Genomic DNA, 23864 nt, shown 5'->3' on the forward strand with positions numbered 1-23864 from the left:
GTAATGCACTACTTATACATAAAAATCTTAAAATAAGTTAATGTGTTGCATTTCGACAAAAATAAGTGTTTGATATGAAAATCTAGCCAACCTGTATCACAACACAGGTACATATATTTAACAGTACGCTACATATTGGTCGTCGTGTTACTGATATAATTCTCTACCAGTTCTCAGTCTCAAAGTCTTAAGGAAAGCATGTGTAGACGTATATTCTGACTTTATTGTTTTGTCATGTATACGGTTAGGAACACAATTTGACAAGAGGGTTGAAAATATCAAATTTTTGTACTTAATGTGCACTAGACACATCACATTTTGAAATATTTATGTAAAAAGTGTGGATGCACTTGGAAGTTACGACAATAGGAAAGAAAGTTTATTAATAGTGCTCAAAATGCAAACTATTACATATAATGTAAATATAATTTTTTGGACATTTTCCAACTTTGTCATGAAACTTTCAACATCGTTTCCATGTTAGTAAATATGGGTCTGTATCCCCGATATCCCCGGCTTTGCTACATATAAAGCTACTGCCTATTGAATAATTAATAACAACTTCACATTAGTCTTTATAAAGGTCGGAGTTTTGAGCCCTATGAATGATCCTTGTCTTTCTACTAGCTAATTAATCAAGTGCAGATATGACACTAATGGTGCTAGGCATGCATCTAGATGTGTGTTGATCTGACATTTCCCGATACAAAAATAATAGCATGTCGATGACATTTGCAAGATTACAATATACTACCACTATTTCCAATATATAATACTGATAATATCAATATCGCATGTTACTTCCCTGTCTGATTTTTTAATTATAACCCAAATAGTGCAGGACATAACTATATTCATATCGGGGGCAAACGTATTGGGTTATTTTCGAAGCAGCCTTAAATAATGTCAAAATACAAAGTGAGTGTAAAAGTGCACACATGTGTAGTAAACAGTGACTGGGAGATTCTGTTGCTTTTACACAAGCATTGCTAGTGAAGAGTTCTTTAATATGCCTAATTATTGCAAAGTAGCATTTTGCTATAGGAATCGAAGCCCAATTATGAAGTATGGTACCAGTCCCAAAATCATTGTACCTGATTCCTAAAGATCATTCATGGACGGGTGGGCACTGAAAACATATAATGAGTGACATAGGGATATACTATGGCCATGGAGGTATACAACTAAAATAGAAAGTTATTAAAAACGGTACTGTTCGTACAGGTCTATTAAAATTCAATCACATTAAGAGTGTCATAATCGAGTTGAGCGTCCGTACTCGTTACGTCCACCCTACTCCCAAACCCTCATGTCAGTGCACGAGGGAGTTCATAGAAATTCTGGATGGAAGTGAACAAATGCAATCGATAATAGATAAACAAATCAGATCTCTACCGACCGCTCCGATGGTCTAAGTGGTTAGAGCGTCAGCCGCGGATGTAGCAGCTACCTCGATTGGAGATCAGCGTTACGAGATTAGTATTATGACTGGTAAGACTGGTGTCAGTACAATGTGACTGGGTGGGACATGATGCTAAATATCTGCGCATTGATGCCCCAGTACTAGAAATCACAGCAGAGACAGAAATATAAATAATCATCACGATTTCGTGGAGACTGAAATAACTAAATTCAATAGTAAAGCTATTCAAGGAAAGATATTTTAGTTCATTCAAAATCTGCATTATTTTTTACTATTAGTGTTGTCTATGTACTGCAGCTGTTTGCATATATTATTACAAGATGATCTTGCAATTATCACTGACTTTGAAAGATTCATTGTTTTCGTCTCCGTTCAGACGAAACATTTGTTTCAAATATAGTAATAGCTGAATATAATATTGTGAACAGAACGCTGCTGTCAAAACTGGATATTGTCAAATCATCATTATGGGCAATATAACCCTCAAAATAATCCTTGCCAATTCGGAAATAATTCTATAGCAGTCATGTCGTTTTTCTCAGAGCAGGTTAAAGGAAATCAGTATCATATCAGGGCTATAAGTCATTCTAAAACACGGTTCGAAAGATGGAGACAAGGAATTATTTCTCGTTGCAACAACCATGACAACATTACCATTTCAACTCCAGAATTTATTAACATGCTGGGACTTTTCAAACACATTGAAACCTCTCAAAATACATGTTTCTTTTCATCTTTTCAGTTTTTCATTCGAAACTGAATATCTAACGAAACGTTAAATTTGACAAAGCATTAATAACCTATGTACATGGTGTAGCCACATATCTGAATCTTGCACAAATACAATATGTATAGTACGTACGTTTTACCATTGATATACCAGGAGACTTATACATTTTTGTTCATGGTAAGGAATGGATGCTTGCCGAATTTACTTTTAATGATAAATTTATACAACGAGTGGTATATCAATGCTACAGCGGCGTACATACTATGCATATATTTTATTTATATCACATACAAATGTACATGCTTGCCTTTGAACGAACGGAGTTAAGACTGACTAAAGGCAACTTATTATTGCCGGACTGAACGAATTGTTCACATCCTAGCTAAGTGTGTCCACTTCACAATATAGTTTTGTGCCGTTTGTGTTATTTACAATCCTCTTTGCACATTTATTAGTTGCTTGCTTTAACTTTTGAGCTTCTATATTCATTCATTTTGATTAAATAAATGTAAAGCACGCTTATGTTTTAAACACGAAAGATGGCTTTATTGAAGAAAGAAGAGCACTAGAAATGCATGGTTTGTTCTTTTGAACACTGAACGCTCAGCCATTCAGGTACCGGAGAATCTTTGGAAATGAGAGTCGAATATTAAGTAAGCAAAATGACGAGCCATCAAGGCTAATTCAAACATTTTCATATACTTACAGCTGATCTAAATCATTATTCTGCTTTTCTTAACATTACTACTGACCACAAAATTGCTGTTATCCTAAATCTCTATATCTTTTTCCCAATTCCGTTTATCGGTTTTACTGTGACTTGTACTATCATTCTTAGGTCATAGAGGCAAAAAAGTATCATGCTACAATGATCCAGAGAGAGAGAGAGAGAGAGAGAGAGAGAGAGAGACTGTTTACGGGTCAAGGGAGAATTACCATAAAGACATTTTTTTATTATCAATCCCTATGGTTATCTGTTAATCGATTAGTCTACTGCAATTTTCATATTTATTTTAGAACCTTCTTATAGGTTTAACAAAAACAACAATCCCAAAAAATGAATTAAATAGATTGCAGTGCATGCACCTCGTAACCAAGAAATTTACTGTATAGCGTCCACTTGTAAGTTACTTGCTCTAAGTTCAATTTCAAGGGCTTCACGAAGCCCAAACTCTTTTTCTTTCATATATGTGATTTTTTCCTATTTTGTCCCTTATGCAGGCGGAAGCGAAAGCAGAAAATAATGTAATGAAATTGAATAATTGATTAATCAGCGGAAATTCATTATTGATCTGTATAATCCATAGCATACAGTTAAAACAATCTTTATGCTCAATTTATATCAATAATGCTGACTTATCAAATTGCTTTTTATCAACACTATACCAACCATGTCATTTATAATATTTATGATTGTTTATGGTAACTACTTTTTATATACCTCAATAAGATTATTGTCAAAATAATATTTCAGTTATAACAATAGTATCACCATTAAATGCGGACACGCAGGATTAAATATAGATAGGGAATATCTCACAATTATTGATTATATAGCATATGACATAATTTTAGAATTATGCCTATGCGCAAACTATTTTTTTATACCAAACCATATAACATGCAAAAAAATCGTATGCATAATAAATGTTTAATACCACCTTCAATTCAAAATTGATTAAGGAATAAAGTATATCAATGGAGACACTACTTATCAAAAAATTAAACTAACTGAAACCTGCAAGCTTTGTGTCCACTTTTGAAATTGACATATATATCTAGCGAGAAAGTCTAAACAATACTTATTTCCAAGTTACATTTAAATTAGACATAAACCCACAGCAACAGAGTAAAAACCTTATTATTTCAAATTATGTTTGAATTTAGATATCATACCTTTGGTTTATAAAATGGTATGGTTTAACATCTCTTGGTCTGTAAATGTTCGTTTTTATTGCGCCGAATCGAACATTCATTCGCAAACTGTAAGATTCTTTTATTCCACAGGCACTTATGAGCTCCCACATCAACTGTTATTGATATCCATAGGCATTTATGAGCTCCCAGATCAACTGTTATTGGTATCCATAGGCACTTATGAGCTCCCAGATCAACTGTTATTGGTATGCATAGGCACTTATGAGCTCCAAGAACAACTGTTATTGGTATCCATAGGCACTTATGAGCCCCCAACTCAACTGTTATTGATATCCATAGGCACTTATAAGCTCCAAAAGCAACTGTTATTGGTATACATCTGAGATATGGAATGATATGTTTGTTTCTTTGAAATATACCGCTAGTGTTTTACTGTATGAAAGAAACTTCTGAGCTCGAGCTTAGAGTACATTAAAAAGGCAAGGTATTAATGGAAAACACGTGCGAATTCTGAATCATTTGTCTCTTGGAATCAAGTCAATGGGCTGCTGTTTGGAAATGACGTTCTCAAACACATTGTTTGTAATGGTGATGGTGGGTGAGATGGAGAACAAACTAGGTCGGATGGATCAATGTGCGGTCATCTTGTTATTGACGAGTTTCGTGGATTTGCAAGACAAAACCCCGCAAATACTTATTGATTTCACATTAAAGTACGTTTAATTTTATACAAAATGTGTATGAAAATGTACTGTTGTTGCACTTCACAAAACACGGTGTGATGTGGATTTTAGCAGGTTTGCCGTCAAAGCGGATTTTACTGAATTTTCTAGTCGTGTTGTTGTTGACGTTAACAGCTGAGCTTGTGACTTTTTCAGAACAAACTGGTTAACTACAAAAGTATAATGCTAACATTCAAAATATAATTCTCAAGTTAAAAGACGCTGTTGCAAAGAACCTGGCTGAGGTCACTGAAAACGGTGGAATCAGGGACTCTGGCGTGTCAATTGCGTTTGTTGAAAAGTATACTGACGATAGTAATGCTGCAACTGAACAAGGCGTGGATGATAAAATTGCTAAAATGTCGCCACTACCAGTCGTGGTAACTTCATGGAGTCAAACTCCAGGAATATTAATAAAACAAGAGCAGAAAAATTTGACCTACCGTTAGAAAACGGTCGACTTCCTTTAAGTTTTACTAAAGTTGCTTTTGATAGACCTAAACATCACATCTTAATGGTTTGCCAGTCTAGATCATAATTGTTTATCAAAACCGGAAGTAAGAATTTGTGGGGTCGAATGGGAATGTTGATAAATGTTAAACGGCATCTTAGTCTTGATTTTGTACCGGAATATTACATATTGAAAAGCCGAGCTGTATTGCTATAGAAATTTACACAGCATCAAGATCAGAAAATGAGTAGTCACTGTAGATGAAACTCAGTTCGAAGCACTCAACGTGTATCCAGTACTTGATTCAGTTTTTATGTTTAAGATTAGTTTGATCATTGTTATACACATATTCGATTCGGACCACGGTGATGTGATTTACCGACGGCGTATTGGATCAGTTGGCATCGGATGCTAACATCGATAATAATTTTGCTTCACTTCTCGATGAATATCTACCTCCAAGTGGTGGTACCAAACCGCATATGAACTGTCATATCATTTTCTTAAGGGTCAAGTAGGAATTCCCATGATGTGTCAGTGAGAACTCGAGGTCAACCTGGAATCATCGCACGTGTGAAACACTCTGCGATTGTTTCTACAATGGTGAAGCTTAGTTCATCTCTGTATCCAGAATATTTTATACAAGCATTAACTCAGCTGAGACACAAAAGTCCTCTGCTGTTATTCAGCATAGACGCACTTGTTCGGGTAACAGTTGCAAGGCAAAGGTGATCATTAGATGCAAAAAGTACAGGCGTTATCGGCGTGTTTTTAAATGAAAAGGGTGCCAGATCTTTAGAACGCACAATCACCAGAAATTTAAATACTTCCCAAACTGATATTTTGTATAATTTTGCGACAGTTTTATTAGTGAAAAGGATAATTGGCTAAGAGTGCGTGTGCCTATTCCACCTGGGTGTGATGAGTTTGGACAGGGTCTACCAGTCACGAAATTGTACTAAGCAATTGTATTATTAATGTAAAAATAATATAATGGACCCTCAATGTTACCGACGTGAAAAAATAACCAAAGTGGAGTAACAGCTGCAAGAAGAAATACAAACGTGAGTGCATGGCTGCAGATGCAGTTTGTAGACATGATGCAGTAACAACTGCTGGTCTTGATGTGGCTGTAATTGCATCCACAACAACCAACATAGTTACCACCAGTAGGAACTATTGTCGGGGTTAGATTAATACAAACCGGTGCCTTTGGTGGTGCTATCAAATAAAGTTCGATAAGATTACATTCTCGAATACGCGTCAGTTCATAACTGTTTACAGCGGCATAAAATATTATGTTGATGATCCGTGAACTGCATTCAGTGGCAATCAAGAATAAAATTATTAGGGCGGCTGAGTTGAAGATTGTGGTGGTGGAAATGGAGAATCAGCACCAACCCCAAGAACAAATTATAAACCGTGTTGCGGCTGATTTACATACGATAAAAGTGGAGATAAAGAATCTTTACGTTCGTGGAATATTAATACTCCACGGGTTGAACATAGCATGTGACTTGCTTGCCAAAATGGGTACAAGTCACGCAGGATAGAGTCTATTAAGATTATCAGGACCCAGAAAGGCAAAATTGGCAAACTAGACAATCTGACTCTACTACATTTGAAAATAAACATGAAATGTGTATGCTGATTTTGACAATACTTGCATTTGTTTCTATTAAATTTACTAAGGCTTTCCCGCAAAGAGATGTTGCCATTCACACCGCACACATTTGTTGATCCAAGTCACATTTTAATCTACACATATTAAAAATAGTCGTCACTGTAACAATATTAAGAATACTTTTCAAAATGTTCAGTGAGTTGTATGTGAAAAACATCTGTTCAATGTATTCAGTCTTTTATCTCGTTAATGGCTTTTGTTATGTTAGTTTGGTTAAGGTGGGTTAATAAACTTAATGCACTAAACTTAGTTACAGGACAAGGTAGGGATCTGAATGATTTTTTGAGGAAAACGTTAATTTGTATTTTCAATTACAAAACAGCCACTTCATATACATAATAAATATGTGTTCAATCTATCATTGTATTCCAGACATTTTATCTATGTTTTTCGAAATCGTCGTAGAAATTGAGAATTATTCTCGTAAAGCTTACTAGATTTTTAATTTGTAACGTCAATTTAGTTCAACACTAAGTGGCCTGGTGCTGTAATACATATTTAGGTTTGGATGAACAGAGTAGATAAAATATAGGAAATCAGAAACCATTTAATTTTCATTCAAATTTTACAGATTTTTCGTTCACTTCATCGTAAACCTTTGTTCATTGTTGACTGATTTGGTGTGATGTCTTGCTTTCTGTTAAAATAAATTCGCACAACGGACATGGACTCCAACCGCACCTAACCCAACTTCTGCTTCGCATTCTCATTTCTTATCGTTGGTTAATCACTACGCATGGTTTCGTTTTTATACTGGAAATATGTCAAAACAATTTTGGTTTTATTCTCCTAATGGATAATATATTTTCACTAAGATAGCCACACCTTGGATTAATTTAATAAACTTCTGCTGCTCTGATCTCAACATAAAATATACATGAACGTTACACATTTTGACAGTATTTTTCATCTGATTATCTTAATAGTATGTACATTGCCCTTATTTATGCAAATAAGTCAATACTTGTCTTCCTTTCTGTACGTTACGTTCAAATACGAATCAGTAGTATTTTCATACATACTAGAGATTTTTAGTTGGTGGTCTAGGGAGATTAGAATGCGGTCAGCGGGTTTCGGCACCAATCACTAACCCATATGCCATCTCAGCCATAATCATATCTGAAATTCGATCACTTCGTTGTCTTTCCTTATATGTATCTAAGCATCGATTTCTTGAAACAAAAATGTTTCCTTTATCATTTCCTCGCATTCTTACAAGAATGGTACACATTAGTTTCGACCCTGGCAGGAAAGAGTAACTCAAGATAAAATACTGATAAATACAAACTGAATTTAATTGTTATTTCCATCTGGATTTCCACCCAAATATTGATGATGCAACCAATTAGATAAATGTTCCATTATGCTAACATTTTGTTACATATTGTAATCCCTAAGATGTTTATTCCCTTCATAAAATTAGAATAATGAATGTAAAATAAGCTGAGGAGTAGTTTATATTGTACATAAAGGTTAGAAGAGAAGTACTAATTCGATTTAATACATTACCTTTCATCGAAGGATTCGTATGTTATAAGGTTACTAGACTCAGGATGCAAGCTCTCATGAGATCGTCAAGTTAGACTAAAAATAAAATGGTGATTAATAACAATGTCATCTACAGATGCTAGAGACGATATCATTCAATTGTTTGAACGTCCTATTCATACCATCTGTTCGATATAAGCTCTGCCTTTTGTTCATTAATGTAGAGTAATGCGAACTTAGCCTGAAGTGCAAGACAGGAATATAATATGCATTTCTTACATATTGTGATCCACTGTTTAACAATCTACAGTGTCTCAGAAGGTAAAATTGTACCAACCATAACTGGACAAAACGTATCTTTCTCATGGACGTTTAAGAGTATAAGGAATGATGCTATCATCATCCTGCACAACGATTCAATAATCCATATGTTTTACACCAATGACAAGACGTCTGTTCAACGCAGACCACCGCATCGAGTGAATTTGTCTATAGTTTACATTCAGCCTGAAAATGTAATTTTGACAATGAACATTTTGAACATAACCAAAAATGATACTGGGAATTACAGGGTGGTAGAACAATGGAATTTAGAAGATTTAGCTGCCCCTGTTTACATACAAAACACTGCTATGTACCACAGTGATAATCTACCAACGAATGGTATGTACCTCAGTATCGATTTATGTCAACACAAATATCACGTGAAGCAAAACAGTATCATTTAAAGATTACCTCCTGCAAAATGGAATCAAATGTAAACAGTGACTAGCTATACTGTTTCTCAATCAGCAGTGTTACGATAGACGCCATACCTAATTTTTTCTTGTGTCGTATGTGGAGAAAGAACATAATTGTATACATTCAGTGTATGCGTATTTACATACAGTACTTAAAGATAGTGTTTCATCTTATATTTTAATTCTGAAATAAAAATATGCGTATTTTTCATACACTGTAATTAACCACAGAAGAATAATTTACTGTCCACGTGATTCTTACGTGGCAACATTGCAAATTACGTAATTTCCTTACTTATGAGACACACTTTTGATCTCGTTTCCTCACAGTACCTTGAATGTATTTACAGGCGTGTCTTTACACTCATTTCTAAATTGTGTTGAACACAACCAACATTTTTGATAGTTTCTGCGGGATATTTATAGTTTGTTTTGCCACCCCAACTGCTAAAATTATATGAATATATACCATAGTTTATGTATATTATTTTGTATAGTGTCTTTGACCCTGAGAGCAAGAGTTTGGGCCTACCTGACTAATGTGTGTGTGTGTGTGATTTGGACTTTTAACGTAGCTTTAACAATTAACGAGTTGTGAATATGTGTGTGCGTGTGTGTGTGTGTAATTTGATTTTGTTAAATGTAGCTTTAACAACTTTTCAGTGATATCGCTACAATGCCTGCAGTGTGGCAGTTTATAGTGATGTCTAGCACTGGGGAATCATGAAGCAGACATGTAGCATGATGTCCCACCCAGTCACATTATCCTGACACCAGGCCGACTAGTCCTAACACTAACCCCTACATGCTGAACGTCAATCAGGGAAATACAATTGAAATTAAAAGGAATTTGGCAGTCGGAGCACACTCCTTTACACCCATGTCCAGGTTTTGATGTCACTAGAAATATTAGGTTATTACCCACTTTCAAAGAAAAATAAGCAGAACAACACTTTCCTCAATTTGCGAATAAAACTATGAACTTGAAATGGTCAAGTGAACATTTAAAGTTTTTATTACAAAGTGTACTGTTTGTATTATGGACAAAGGGCGTGAAGCCTACATTTCACTGTCATAACAAGAAAGTGCCGATGATGATGTAGGTAAGGAATGTATGTTGAAGGGTAATGAGTTGCTACCAGAGGCTTATTGACAAGTTGTTTGGCACTGTAGAAAGAAACTGGACAAACCTATGTAAAAATAAGAACTATTTGATAAGCGGTGCTCAGTCAAGAAGGTTGATTATGATTAGGATAATCCGAGACAACCCATATTAATTGAAGGGTTTAATAATGGCGTCCATATTGACGTCATGATCTAGCTTCTCGAGTAAAAGCTTGAAACATTGGACAATGCTGTTCACACAGCTGATGAATATTCGTTGACACAAAATCTTTCATTTGTCAAGAAGTCTTCGTCTAAGGGACACGGGAGCTTTTCGGAGTCTTTACTTTTATTTGATATGTAATCGTTCTGTTTTGTGCAATTATTACGTGAGGACAACACTAAGCTAATTATGCCATATATGACCTTAAACCATGAGTATATGTTTTAGATACTTTACTTAAACTTCGAAGCACACGAACCATTAAAAACATAATGATAGCATGGATCTTTGATTAATCTAGAGACCTATTTGCAATTTTCAGGGAATATCCATTACACAACCACGGCGACTACCCATAAGGAGGATGCAGAAGGTATTGATTCTGCTACTACAATTTGTTTATGTTCCTACTCATAATCGATAAACATGTTAATGACTTAGAGATATAAAATAACGAAGATAAACTAATATTTCTAGTGGATAAAGTGTCTTCTTTTATTGTCATGAACAACCAACCTTTTCAAAATTTTTTCTTATTAGAAGTATATCATTTTACTATGAAGAAAACCCGAAGTTCTGTGAATGAACATGTCCGTTAGTTAGACAACATTTGTTACTTTGGGGATCGTAGAAGGTAGGAAACGTTTTTAAAGAAAACTCGAAACCTCAACATCTTATTGGAATTATCGGGTTACAGTTATCAGTATTCAGCATATTAGACCAATGAGCAATATGTATCTTTATATATACAGTTTTCAGTTTCTTCATTTCCGTTCAGAAATCAATTATTGCACGGCCAAAGTGATGAAAGGATACAGAAGTTATTTCTCTAAATAAAACTGTTTAAAATTATATTTCTGTAAAAGCAGCAATATAAATTGTAATGATCATAATAATAAAGAAACAACTATGACCGAAATTCAAGTGTTTTTTCTACAATTGTCGGCCGCCTTAATTCTTGTTTATGTTTCTAAACGATTCGTATATCTCTGTTTATTTGTCTCTAAATATGAGTATGCTTCAAAGAATCTAGCATTTTAAAGCTAAGATATATATATATATATATATATATATATATATATATATATATATATATATATATATATATATATATATATATATATATATATATATATATATATATATATATATATGCATGCTTGAATAAGATAGACAACAGATGAGAAATTCTCTTTGTATCTAACAGGAAGTAGTCATTACTCGACTACTACCATGAGCCGGAAAGTATATACACAAGGTACTTTCGTTGGAAGTAAAATATCGTCTATCTTTTTAAAATACAATTTACACGATTAGCTGTAGAATACTAACATTTTTGTTTACACGTTTTATGTTGGACTTAAGATGCTGTCATGTTTGGAACTGAAAGTATAAAAAACAATTGTCCATAGTCTTCAAAGAAGTCACTTTATTGGAGTAAACCTATCAATACAATATTTGACAGTTAACATCGCGTAAAGTTGATGAAACCTTTGTAGAATGCTGAACAACATTATATAAGTATATAAAGAACTTTTTATTCTGGAGCTGCAGAGTAATAAGTCTACTACAGAGACACACTAAGGGATCTTAACGGACTGGCTCTGTCTGGATTCGAAAACAATTTTTTTATGATGAAAAAAAGTGATTTTTGAATCCGTTTTGTTGAAAGATTAAAAGTAAAAAGCAAATAAAGATAATGCTACTGATAAATAAATAGACGACGAACCAAAATCTACCGTGATGATGTTTTATTGAACTCCTATTTAGAATATTCTTTCCGACAAATTCTGATATTTTTGTTGTTTTTCCCTAGATAAGGACCATCACTTTGACAAGAAGAGAACATGCAGCTACAAGAAGGAACTTTTATAATTCATTAAAAAAAATTGTTTGCTTTGTAATATGATGGTCGAAGCAAAATTCATTGACACTACAAATCTTACAATGCCCGTATTCCATAATTTATATCATTTATGTATTCGTTGTTTAGACATGTATCTCTGATTAAGGCAAATGATTCATACAATATTGACTATTTTTCTTTCCAAGGCACCAATTATTACACGACAGCAGTTTTGATGCCGGAAGTGGATGCAGAAGGTTCTGTATACATGGCAAATCTTTTCAGTTTTATTCCTACCTATCTTTAATACCTTTACGGTACTCTTGCTGACTGTATTGATAAAATGATATGTTTGACATCCGATCGTTAACATTCATTAATACTATTCTTTCTATTTAAAGTGAAAGTCCCATTATCTCGCTCTTTTTGTCCTCACCGAATTTATGATCACTGCAAGCAGAACGAACATTTAAGACCAAAATCAAATGCTTACAGTCTAGAGAAAATATAAGGCTTAGGCGCATATGACAAGCTCACCTGTACTAAAGTTATGTCCCTTGATTACAAAATAGCATTGTCCCTTGTTGCTCGATCAGATTTAATGTTTTAGTGTTGTAATCTCATGTATCGTACCATTATATTGCAAACTTACTGTACGGTTTCACAGATTAATCCATCCTCAATCCATCGTTGTCATATGTTGCCGATAGTTTGAATTCGACCTCTTCGTCTGTCTTTTCACGTATTGTTGACAAGTTAATTGTTTGCACAACATAATGACTCCTATTTATGTTCTTTGAACAAAAATATGTCATATGCAGCATAGATTCGATCAAATTAATGTGTTGCCAATTCACCATACATATTTACTTGAAAATAAAATAAATTTTTATCCGCCGTCTAGCGTGTTATTTAGACATATAATATTTTTCGTCTATTTGCAAATATTATCCACGTATATTTTATTCTGAGGCAGGTGTTACATTATTCTTGATCCTATCAATAATAAAATCCATGAGATAATATTGTAGTAATATATTCCTGGATGATAGAAAAATTCCATAATAATAGTAGAACTCTTATTGTCAAAGATAATTGTGGATGATATTTCAAAGATGTTTGATAAGGTATGAACGTATGTTATATATGTTGTAAGTTAAATATCTCATCTTAAGGGGAGAAAGATAACTCATTTGGTTTCCTAATTATCCTATTAACTGATAAACAACAAGGTTGGAAGTAAGATGAGTGATATACGTTGCAATAGTTCGAACATATGTTGTTGTTGAACCAATAACGGGGCCATTTCTATTGCCCTTTTATAATAATGTTGAAAAAGTTTCAAAAGCTTCCAAATGTTCTCCGCAGAAGAATATTCTTTGACTTAGAATGTGCTCCGATGAACGACCTTGAACATACTATTTATGAAGATCTTCCTGGGGTCCAGGAATGACCATCAGCTTCGTTCGCTAATTTAGTATAACAACAGCAAAAATATAGAGCGAAACATGTTTTGGTGTTTTATAAATAATTGATAAAGCTAAACGATCTGATGCTAAACGCAATTTTGAACGACATTGAAGTGCAATTTGTTAATCTCCACAAACACTTTACAGTAGCCGTTAAATCAAACTGAAAACAGATTAAACAGATCTTTCCTTATTTCTACTGCATATAAAACCTTGCTGTGTTACGGAATCTCCTTTATACCATGTCAAGATAAGGTCTTTGTGGTATCTATATCAGAGGCTCATTGTAAAGGTTCTGATCCCTATAGATAATTCGAACAAGTCAACACTGGTAGAAGACCAAGCGGCCACAATTATGTTCTTAAACAAAGTGAAAAACATTTGGATCAAGTAAGAAATTATTTAAGGTGTGCTTGTTTTTCAAGGTGGTACAACTAAAGGCTACTGCTTATATGCATGAGATTCTTTAGGAAATATATGTAGTTATCTTTCCATGGACAGTAATTCATTACAACTGATGATAAAAATGTTAAATCTATATTCCTCGTCTTGTTTCTCGGTTGAATTCATATTTGAAATTCGATATACTTTATCACCATCGAAAATTAATTATGCCAATAAAGACATATTTCACGACGAGCAAAATAAATAAAATATTATCCTAACTAAAGTAAGATACATTTTTAATCGTTAGTCGTTTAAATTTAACATAAGTCTGGCACACTTTGCAAATATGTTATATTGCTTATGCGATTTCATCTTCGCATCCTTATATAATGTTCAAATTATCAAGACACACAACGAGAACTGCATTTTTTTGATGTTTATGATATTTTTTCAGTTCTAGTTTTCAACATTTAACATTGTAGTGTTGGCTAAAGATGATGTCTTTATCCACTGTTTTGTTATTTTTCAGGCACCCATTTGTTTCTCTACATCCTATTTCTTGATTCAATATCTTCTTTTACTGTTTGTATTTATGATGATATACACATGGCATGTCATATGCTACATTTGACGTACATTATGCATGATACTGCTTGATTTAGTAAAACGTTATTACAAGGCAGAGGAGACCCAGCAAATAGTCGCTTGGTCATTGAGGAAATCGAGGCAGTCCAATTCTTGAAACGATTATGTAAACAGTGATGAACAGTCAATTTTCATTTGTCATGTAAAAACATGTTTTGTATTCTTTCCAGGATTTATTTCCAGACCATTTTTGCTGTATATTGTTTTCGGAATGGGAAGTCTTCTAGCTGTTGCATTCATGACTTGCTGTCTGCACACAATTAAAATCTGGTAATAATACATATTAAGATATCAAATACATAATAGAAAAGTCGCACGACAAAAAAAATGGAATTCATTATGGGAAGCGTGGTTTCTCTTCTTGAAATACATACATATTTTTGTGCCTATCATTTATCTAACATTATCACAATCATTTTACGTTTTGACTGAAGATAAAATGTTGATAATTGATAAATAAAACGCACTGATAACTATTTAGCTGAAATTTGCAACTTTATCGAGAACACACAGGCAAAACATAAACAACTAACGCAGTTATTATTTTGATACATTTTAAAATATTGAGTAATCTCACCACATCCTTCGTTTTTGAGTTAAATGGACAAACACTATAGTGGAGGAAAACCTAAGTGTAATATGCCCTACGATTATGTACCAACATTTTAAAAAAAATTATTTAACCTATTATGAATACTTTTCTAGCTTACGTGTTCATCATCCAGTTGACTTTGAGCTTGGGAATGCAATTTTTCTATCGTCACATCGATCAACAGATAACAGCAACTTGTATTCACCATCGCCATAAGCCAATGTATTAAATACAAATCACTATGATGTATTGAGCCCTAACGACAAAAACCTTGAATGAGACCCTCACGTATATATATGGATACACATCTCTAGATTTTTATGGAAATATTTGTGAAGTTCATGATATTTATGAAAATATAAATATTAAGTTTAACCTTATAACATTTTAATTTTAATATTTTGCAATAAGTGAAATTCATCTTCCATTTTATAAATGTCATCTTGAGCACAGTGTGTGCAACATATTTCTTCTTTTATAAATATTACTTCTCTTCCGCTCTTCTGTAGCCACACAAAGACTATATGTAAATGTATCCTACGCAACTTGCAATGTAAGTGTCTTATTATGTATGAAGTATGTTGGTTTATGGATATCAGCCTTTTATGAATATTTCAGTTGCATTGTTTGTTAGCTTTTTAGGTTTTTATTTTTTTTAATTTCATTATATGCAATGGAAAATTTTAAATCTTGTACAAATTTAAGTTCATTTCCTACTTGACCAGAATCATTGATTTTTTTCTGTAAACAACTAATATATTGCAAGACTTTTCCTATGAATATGGGTTAAATATTATGATTATTATCAATAGAAGTCCACATATTTACTTGGGTCTGGGTTAAGGTTATTGTAATTCCTCTATACGTATACATGGCTTACCCAATTTATTCAACATTCTCTATTTTAATTTTAGAAACAGACTATCTAACTATAATTAAGATTTTATTTTGTGAACATTAGGAACCTTCGAGAAGGTTATTTTCCATAAGTTAATATTTCCTTTTCTAGAAAACATTAATTGTGACCTGAGATCAAACAGCTGACTTATAATCGTTTTTTCTAGAAATTATTCATTCATGTTTTAAGATATGAACATATCCAACTGCATTATTGTTTTGTCGATCGCTTCATTTGGGTTGGAAGAATTTTATTTATTGAAATTATTTATTTACTGGAAATACAAAGAGATGTTATAAAACTATATTCTTTAACATAGAGACTTGAGTTGATAGTGAAACTTCAAGTAACGTTATGTTCTTTGATTGGATTACTGTGATCTAACAACAGTCTGTTGGCACATCATCACTACATGGGCCACCACATGCACATCAACACTTCCAGTTTTCATTTAATTTGGATTTCCTCAAAGATTATTTCAGAACGTTAATCATTTTGACTTGCGTCTGTAATTCGAGGATTATTTTGGATTTAATTCGCAATAATGTAAGTTCCTATCTTTTACATTTTCACTGTGTTTTCTAGGGAAATAAAATGTTTGTTGAATTTTACAAAACCTTTGTAAAGCTTCTATGTCTTTTCTATTTTTGTTTGATGACCACAGAGGCAAAATAATAGCGAGTTTTTAAGATTCATTCTGCTGCATCTTGGATAATAGGGATATAGATTCACCTTTCATTATCATCACTGAATTATTTCGTCGGCTTTGTATTGTATCCATTTACATCTATGCTACTCACATATGTACACCTGTGTACAAAATGTTTGAGAACTCGAAAGATGCGCTTTATAGAACAGAAGTCATGATCATAATTTTCTAAAAATGTAAAACATAAAAATTGTGTCAAAAATATTGGAATAATATACCATATATCGAACAATTCTTTTACCGCCTCTGTTTTCATCAGATGTCCATTTAACAATTTTATCCCCTTAGAATCTTCTATTTCGTATATGCATATTAATTTTTCAACACAGTGATTGCCCACAATTGCTATCAGTGGTGTTTGGTAAATGTCCTGGTTACCATACATAACAAATTTTAAATATTCAAATATAGATAAATATAATTAAAGTATTTTTTCTGATATTTTTGGATTGGAATATTATTTCAATGTAGTAGAAGTTAATGTTAATATATTAGAAAAAAATTAAAAAAATAATTTCTGCACTAGGCTCGCATATCAACCAAGCATATCTGAAACTCAAGTGTTCAGGGGCATCGTTTGGAGCATTGTCCCTAGTCTACACCTAATAACAGCATCGCACCAAGAGTTCATATGAATTATTGTCAGTACTCATTGAATACAGGATCTAAAAGTAACAGGAGATACTTGTATTTTGTTGTCAACTATAGAACATCTATAGAGTGAAGCTTATACAATTAATAATGGAGAAGAAAAAAACAACATTTATTAGCCAATAGTTGCACGTCAAAATATCACGTTTTTATTGTATACCAGGGTCCCAATTCACTGGTTCGATTCTCTGGCTAATAAATAACTAGTGGTCATATTCCTATTTTGAACATCCGTTCCTGTACATTTTGGTGTATTTACGTCCGTAGACAAGAGGTAGACACTCTACTGTACTGTTGTATTTTGCAAAGCATACTGAATGACAAAATTCAACACTAATGCAGACAGATGATAAAAATGGTTATTGGCATTGAAAAAATGTAAATATATTCGTATGTTAAAGATTTATAGAACCTATTATGTGCAGAGGGTTTAATAGTGTCTTGTGTTTTTCATTTGTTCTTGTTTATTTGCGATTAAGAAGTAAATACCTGTTTCTGAAAATTTAAAAGTGACGTTGCTATGTCCATATCAATAAAATTAGACTTTGTGAGAGTGGAGTTATTAGTTTCATAGGTAGTTGCTTTAGTTGGTGTATCTGATTCTGTTAGAGGCCCCGTATTAGCCTTCACAGCCACTAAACAGAAAAAGCACATTAAACTGTTTTAACTTTTACTTATATTGTTTAGAGTATTGTGCTGTTTGAAAGGGCAAATGCAGTGTCTGCAGTTAGTACCATATTATTGCACCATGGGTTGATATGACAATGATCAGCAGAGAACATGTAAATCATCTCAAAAAGGTAATATGTTGATGTAAGCTATAATAAGTAGCACAGATTTAAATCAAAAGTTAATCAGTTTCCCAGCCAATGAGAGCATCTGAGAACAATTTGTGATAATAATGACGGCGAAACGTTAATCCATGTTCCAGCCGATCGGTACCTGTGGATGAAATTTCGGACGGGGACACAATATAATGAACGTCCACGTCGCGGAGCTCATCTCAACGTATTAAAATTACACTGAACGGGATAAAATTAGCTGCGTAGAAAAAGTTTAGAAATGTTAACATTTCGATCATATTCGGTTCGAACGATGATCATAACAGCTGCACGGATCGCAAGAACCATTATTTTCGAAACAAAAAAGAAAGATTCGCTAATATTGCTATAATCATTACTGAATAAATATCAAGGACGAAATTATATATGTAGATATGTTTTTTATTATTACTATAGCCCAGAAAAGGTAACATAGCTTGATATGTAAAATGTCTGAAAACGGATTAGTTGTAAACATTATATTTTATTCGCGTCAATTAAACATGTTATTTGTTGGTTATTGTAAATCTGAATGTAAATCCCTATATGTAGTATCCATTATTCACACTCGATAACATATATATGTATAAAAACATATATCCTGGACGTGGAAGACAAGATACTAAAGGCATGTTGCTATGAAAGAACGATGCAAACGTCTAAGATTATTGTGGTTTCGGCTGTACTGAAAGCCAATTCAAAACTATGACCGACAAATGCTTCCATAAATGATGAATGAAATAAGGTGTTAAACAATTGCTTGGGTAGATCGCAAAAGTATTATACTGCGAATCAATGGAGAAAAAAAACAAGCAAACCCTATGGTGTTCAGAGAGGGTAAAGATAAACAATATAGTTCGACCAATACATCTCATATCAATGACGAAAACTCTTTTTTAAAGATAAAACTGGAGATCGTGATTTTCTAAATGACGAACATTAGGGCTCCCCATAAGAAACGCAATTTGAATTTCAGATAACAAACGTACATTCTAGTCTTCGTTCACAAATTAGCTGATCATTCATAAAGACGCTTTCAAAAAATATCAAGGAGAAGACAAAAACAATGGTACATAATATAAATATATAAGGTTTCGGCCAGCGAGTTATAGTTAAGTCCCTGAAGTATAATCAGGAAGTCGCTGTAAAAGGACTAATCCGTTTTGTTATAACTTTAAATACATGAAAGACACATTACATCGACTGGCAATACGATTAGGTGTTTAAAACTGTACAGAAACACTTAAAACATGTTATTGACCTGGCACCTACATATTACCGAAAGTATATTTACCAATACTAAGCCATGATAGGTTTAATTAGGCCGATTGCATCTATTTGGCCTTCGCAATCACAGGGTCCCGCGCGTTAGTAATTTATACATATAGAGTTGATGTCAATAAGCATTGACGCTTGCAGTCCTTTCAACAATTTCAATTTATAATTTGTAAATATCTCATGAGAACGAATTTGAACACAACTTTCATGATTCAAATTTACACAATTTCTATATGTTCAAGTGTGCAATTCATAATCATTCTGGCATGCCCTATGCTTTTGGAACCTTTCTCTGTTTGTATGTCGTCAGCTTTGCTTTCAGGTCGATGCTATGTCCTTGTATTTCATTATAAAGAATAGTATTCGATGGACATTGATTAGGTTAGTAAGGTGAACGATGGAAATATGTTTACATTTTTCTAAACCGAAGCTGATAAATAAAGTAACAGAGCCAAGCGTATTATTTTATTTAAATAGGTAAAACAATAGTTGCAAAATTTGCAATTATTTTCATATCATTATAAGCGTCATAATTGTAAAAACCCACACAGGTAAATCAATCAAAAATGCGGCCAACAAGTGAGGACAATGTATTAAAATACATTGTAATAATCCCTGTTCCTAGAACGCGAACATTATTGTCTTCTACTAGTTTATAAAGTACTAATTCCCAGGTTCATCGTTATTGCCAAACAACCGCAGAGGCTCAGATTAACCGATTTAGTGGTAACTAGGGAAGCATTACTCTGTAAGCAACGGACAATTTATTATTGTTCAAGATAGGGCTAAATATGGGTACACAAAGAAGCACTGAATACATAGTTATTATTGATATGTCACGCACTTCCAATTGTACATGAAGATTGTGCTGTCGAGTAATGCATGTCTTCATAAGGGTGAGTGAATATGCAGGTTGTTGAATTATAATGATTTATTAGCGTCTTTGAAGAACTTCAAAAATAAAAGCCGCATTTTATTAGCGTGGACAAATATTTGAAAGGTACATAACACACGTGTTGTGTTTTGTATGCCTAGATTGCATGTTTATGTTTTGTAAATGATTATAGGTTGTATAGTTCAATTATAACCTACATATTAGATAGCTAGCATTTGTCAATGAGTGTAGAATATATTGTAAAATAATTGCAGTAAAATGTTTACCTTTATTTGAGTTCAGACATTGGTATTCCCCTTTCAAAAGCATGGCCTACCTGATTGTTTTCAGGTATCTAAAATTGAAATACACAGACCTGACCTTCTTTATGAATTTGATGGAAGCGTCCGTTAAGATGGCATATTATTTCAGAAAATGTGTATTGCATCATAGAGCAGGTGGGGAGTGTATAACGTTGTTTATGGCAAACTTATTATTCTTATTTTAACATCGATCTGGCAGACTTATTCTTTATGTTGTGCTCAGTTATAATTTTAGGGGATTTTATTTATTTAAATTATTCATTGGAATTAGAAAGAGCACGTTGAGACTTTACGACTTAATCACTTTCTTGGAATTATTGTGAATTCATTCAAGGACATTCCGGATTATATCTTTGTGATACATACAGATTAATAGCACATCATCAACTTTAAGACTAATAGCACATCATCACATTCAAGATTTGAATTCATTCGGAACAGTCTATACCTTTGGACTTGTGATAAATCTTTTGGACCATTTCCGATTTAATTCATAATACTATAAGTTCATTTAAAATGTTCTCTTTATATTCTAGGGAAATAAATTATTTCTGTTACAAATGTTGTTAGATTTCAATTTCTTTGTTACAAATAGTGTTATATTTAAATTTCTTATGTTACTTATTTTAATCTCATACAGTAGTAACAGTCTGATTTTCATTGCAAAGAATGCGAGTTAGAATGTGGGAGGTGTTCGATTTAGAGAGGCCCGAAATCTGACGATCAGATTGTTTAGCACTGCCAGTGTTATATTCCATTTGTTATTTATTCTTACATTCAATGTGAGTTCACGATCAATGTATTTGTTACATAAAATACATTAAGAAAGAGAGACAATTTTTCACATATTAAAGGAATCAAGTACATATCTAGAAGGAAATATATGTTAAGTATTGGATTAAATATGAACATTTTTTATGACATAATAGGTAAAATTAAGCCTGACACTCAGTAAGAAAATGTAATTAATAAAGACAAAATTGGCTATATCAACAGTTATCACAGTGGTGCATTAGGTACTACTTTAAATTTGCAGGAACCCTTGCTTTCAAGTTGTTACATCGTAATTTATCTGAAAAAAGAGAAATTATAAACATAATCCCTTAAGCCTTTCAGAAGAAAACTGTAGAGATCATCGGAAACATAGCAGAGACACGTTACTGCTATAAAACATATCCATCTTAATAATAACAATGACCCGATGAAACTTTCAAGTTGAAAGGTCACAACATATTCATGTTGTACTGATATCTGTGGTTACTAGCGCCTGTAACAAACCGACTTTGTGCCCTTATGTAACGGTGTCTTCTTACATTAGATAGATCTTTCTGGCCTCAATAGGATTTCGTTTCATTGACACTTTTTACCTTCGTTTTCCATCCTTTTCCCTAGCACGGAATTATACATCAGCTTGAAGGAAATCGTTCTCAAAGTTATTGGTGTCTTTTTACCCAAGATTCGTGTTCATTTCAGTGTTTTGTTATAACCATAATTCGTGGTCGAATCACGCGAACCTACATATCTCCGTTAATTTGAATCTCAATTGAACAAGACTGACATCCTAATAGCATACGAATTGCACTTTCTTGAACGATATGAATGGTTGCTATCGTGTTTTTGTATAATCCTTACCACTTAATTCGTGTCGTTTCCAGAAATGTCTTGATAAACCTTCGAAAATTATAGCCAAAGATAATTATGTGAAATGCGAACTATATTCATTACGTGCCGGACCACTGTACTTGTCAGTTAAATAGCCGCGAAGTCTTAATTCGTTCCCAGCGATTTCCTTCCTAAAATAATGGACCGCACCGGTGGTTCAGTGGTTAGAGCGTCCGCCTTGGATGCGAGAGGTCACGGGTTCGAACGACGGCCGTGTCATACAAAAGACTTATATAAAATACTAACAACTTCCTCGCTCGGCGCTCATCGTTAAGAGTTAGTGTTGCAACTGGTCGTCCTTTTGTCAGGATAATGTGACTGGGTGAGACATGATGCTATATGTCTGCGGCATGATGCCCTAGTGCTTGACATCATTAAAAAACTGTCTTTCTGCAGACGTCGAAGAGATAAGGCTGATGGGTTGTTATAGCTAACAATCTAAATCACGCACAAATACATACGCACCTACCTAATATAATGCATTTCTTTTTTAGGCTAAAAATATTTTATCTTCATTTTCAAAGAGAGTTTTGTTAGTTTTACTTGGCTTACATGTTGATACAGTTTCTGTAATCTGCTTCACATACTCGTAATACATTTTATTTAAATCCGTTTGTAATATATTGGCTCAAAGCATTTATTGAAGAATTTGTTTGAATTGTCTATAGCTAAATATTCTTGTTTAAATGATCATATTGGTTTCGCTGTCCTTATCGAATCACAAAACAAACTTCAATTATGTTTATTGAGTCATACTTTGGGATACATAATGCTTACCGTTCAATCAATTTGAATTGAGTTTCAAAATGATTTAATCAATTCTTGAAATATTATTTGTTTTTGATCTCTTCGTTTACGACACTATTCAAGACAAATACTTTTCTCCCTAACAATGACATTTTTGTTTCGATTAAATACATTTAACATGTCAGTTTTGTTTCTCGTAACGTAGCTCTGATTCTAGAGTTTTGTCTACGACTTCCAAAACATTTTTAAATTCACGAATGTCATCTAGTTTGATTAGGCTATATACGTTTTATTGCGTAGTGCACACTTTCCTTGATACTGTTGCATGCACTACTATGCAATTTTATGTGTGCATTTCATTCATATTTATCACTTAATTTAACACACATAAAAATAATTTGTGCATGGAATCATCTACATTTTTGCTGATCTTGCTATGTGAACATTCGTCAAATCGTCAAATCTGTCACTAACAACCTCTCATGGGAATTGGCAACCAGGCCGTTCCCACAGGTGAAA

At 33.3% G+C, this 23864-nt stretch overlaps 1 protein-coding gene across 4 annotated transcripts in view; it reads left to right on the plus strand.

Moving 5' to 3' along the window:
• The window catches only part of LOC149793191 (uncharacterized), a 51496-nt gene that overhangs the window by 25042 nt on the left and 2590 nt on the right, over positions 1-23864 (plus strand). For 2 of the 4 annotated variants that reach the window (XM_089967143.1, XM_089967146.1), the window contains exons 4-6: positions 10766-10816; positions 12496-12546; positions 14961-15060. In XM_089967143.1, coding sequence (XP_089823269.1) covers positions 10766-10816; positions 12496-12546; positions 14961-15060 — 202 coding nt within the window. Of the gene's footprint in view, positions 1-8535; positions 9040-10765; positions 10817-12495; positions 12547-14960; positions 15061-15495; positions 16901-23864 lie in introns of those variants that run through there. The other 2 variants (XM_089967145.1, XM_089967144.1) reach the window with 2 other exon arrangements.

Source organism: Sinohyriopsis cumingii, chromosome 8 (assembly GCF_028554795.1).
Source record: "Sinohyriopsis cumingii isolate HCF-2022 chromosome 8, ASM2855479v2, whole genome shotgun sequence".
Lineage (NCBI taxonomy): Eukaryota > Metazoa > Mollusca > Bivalvia > Unionida > Unionidae > Sinohyriopsis > Sinohyriopsis cumingii.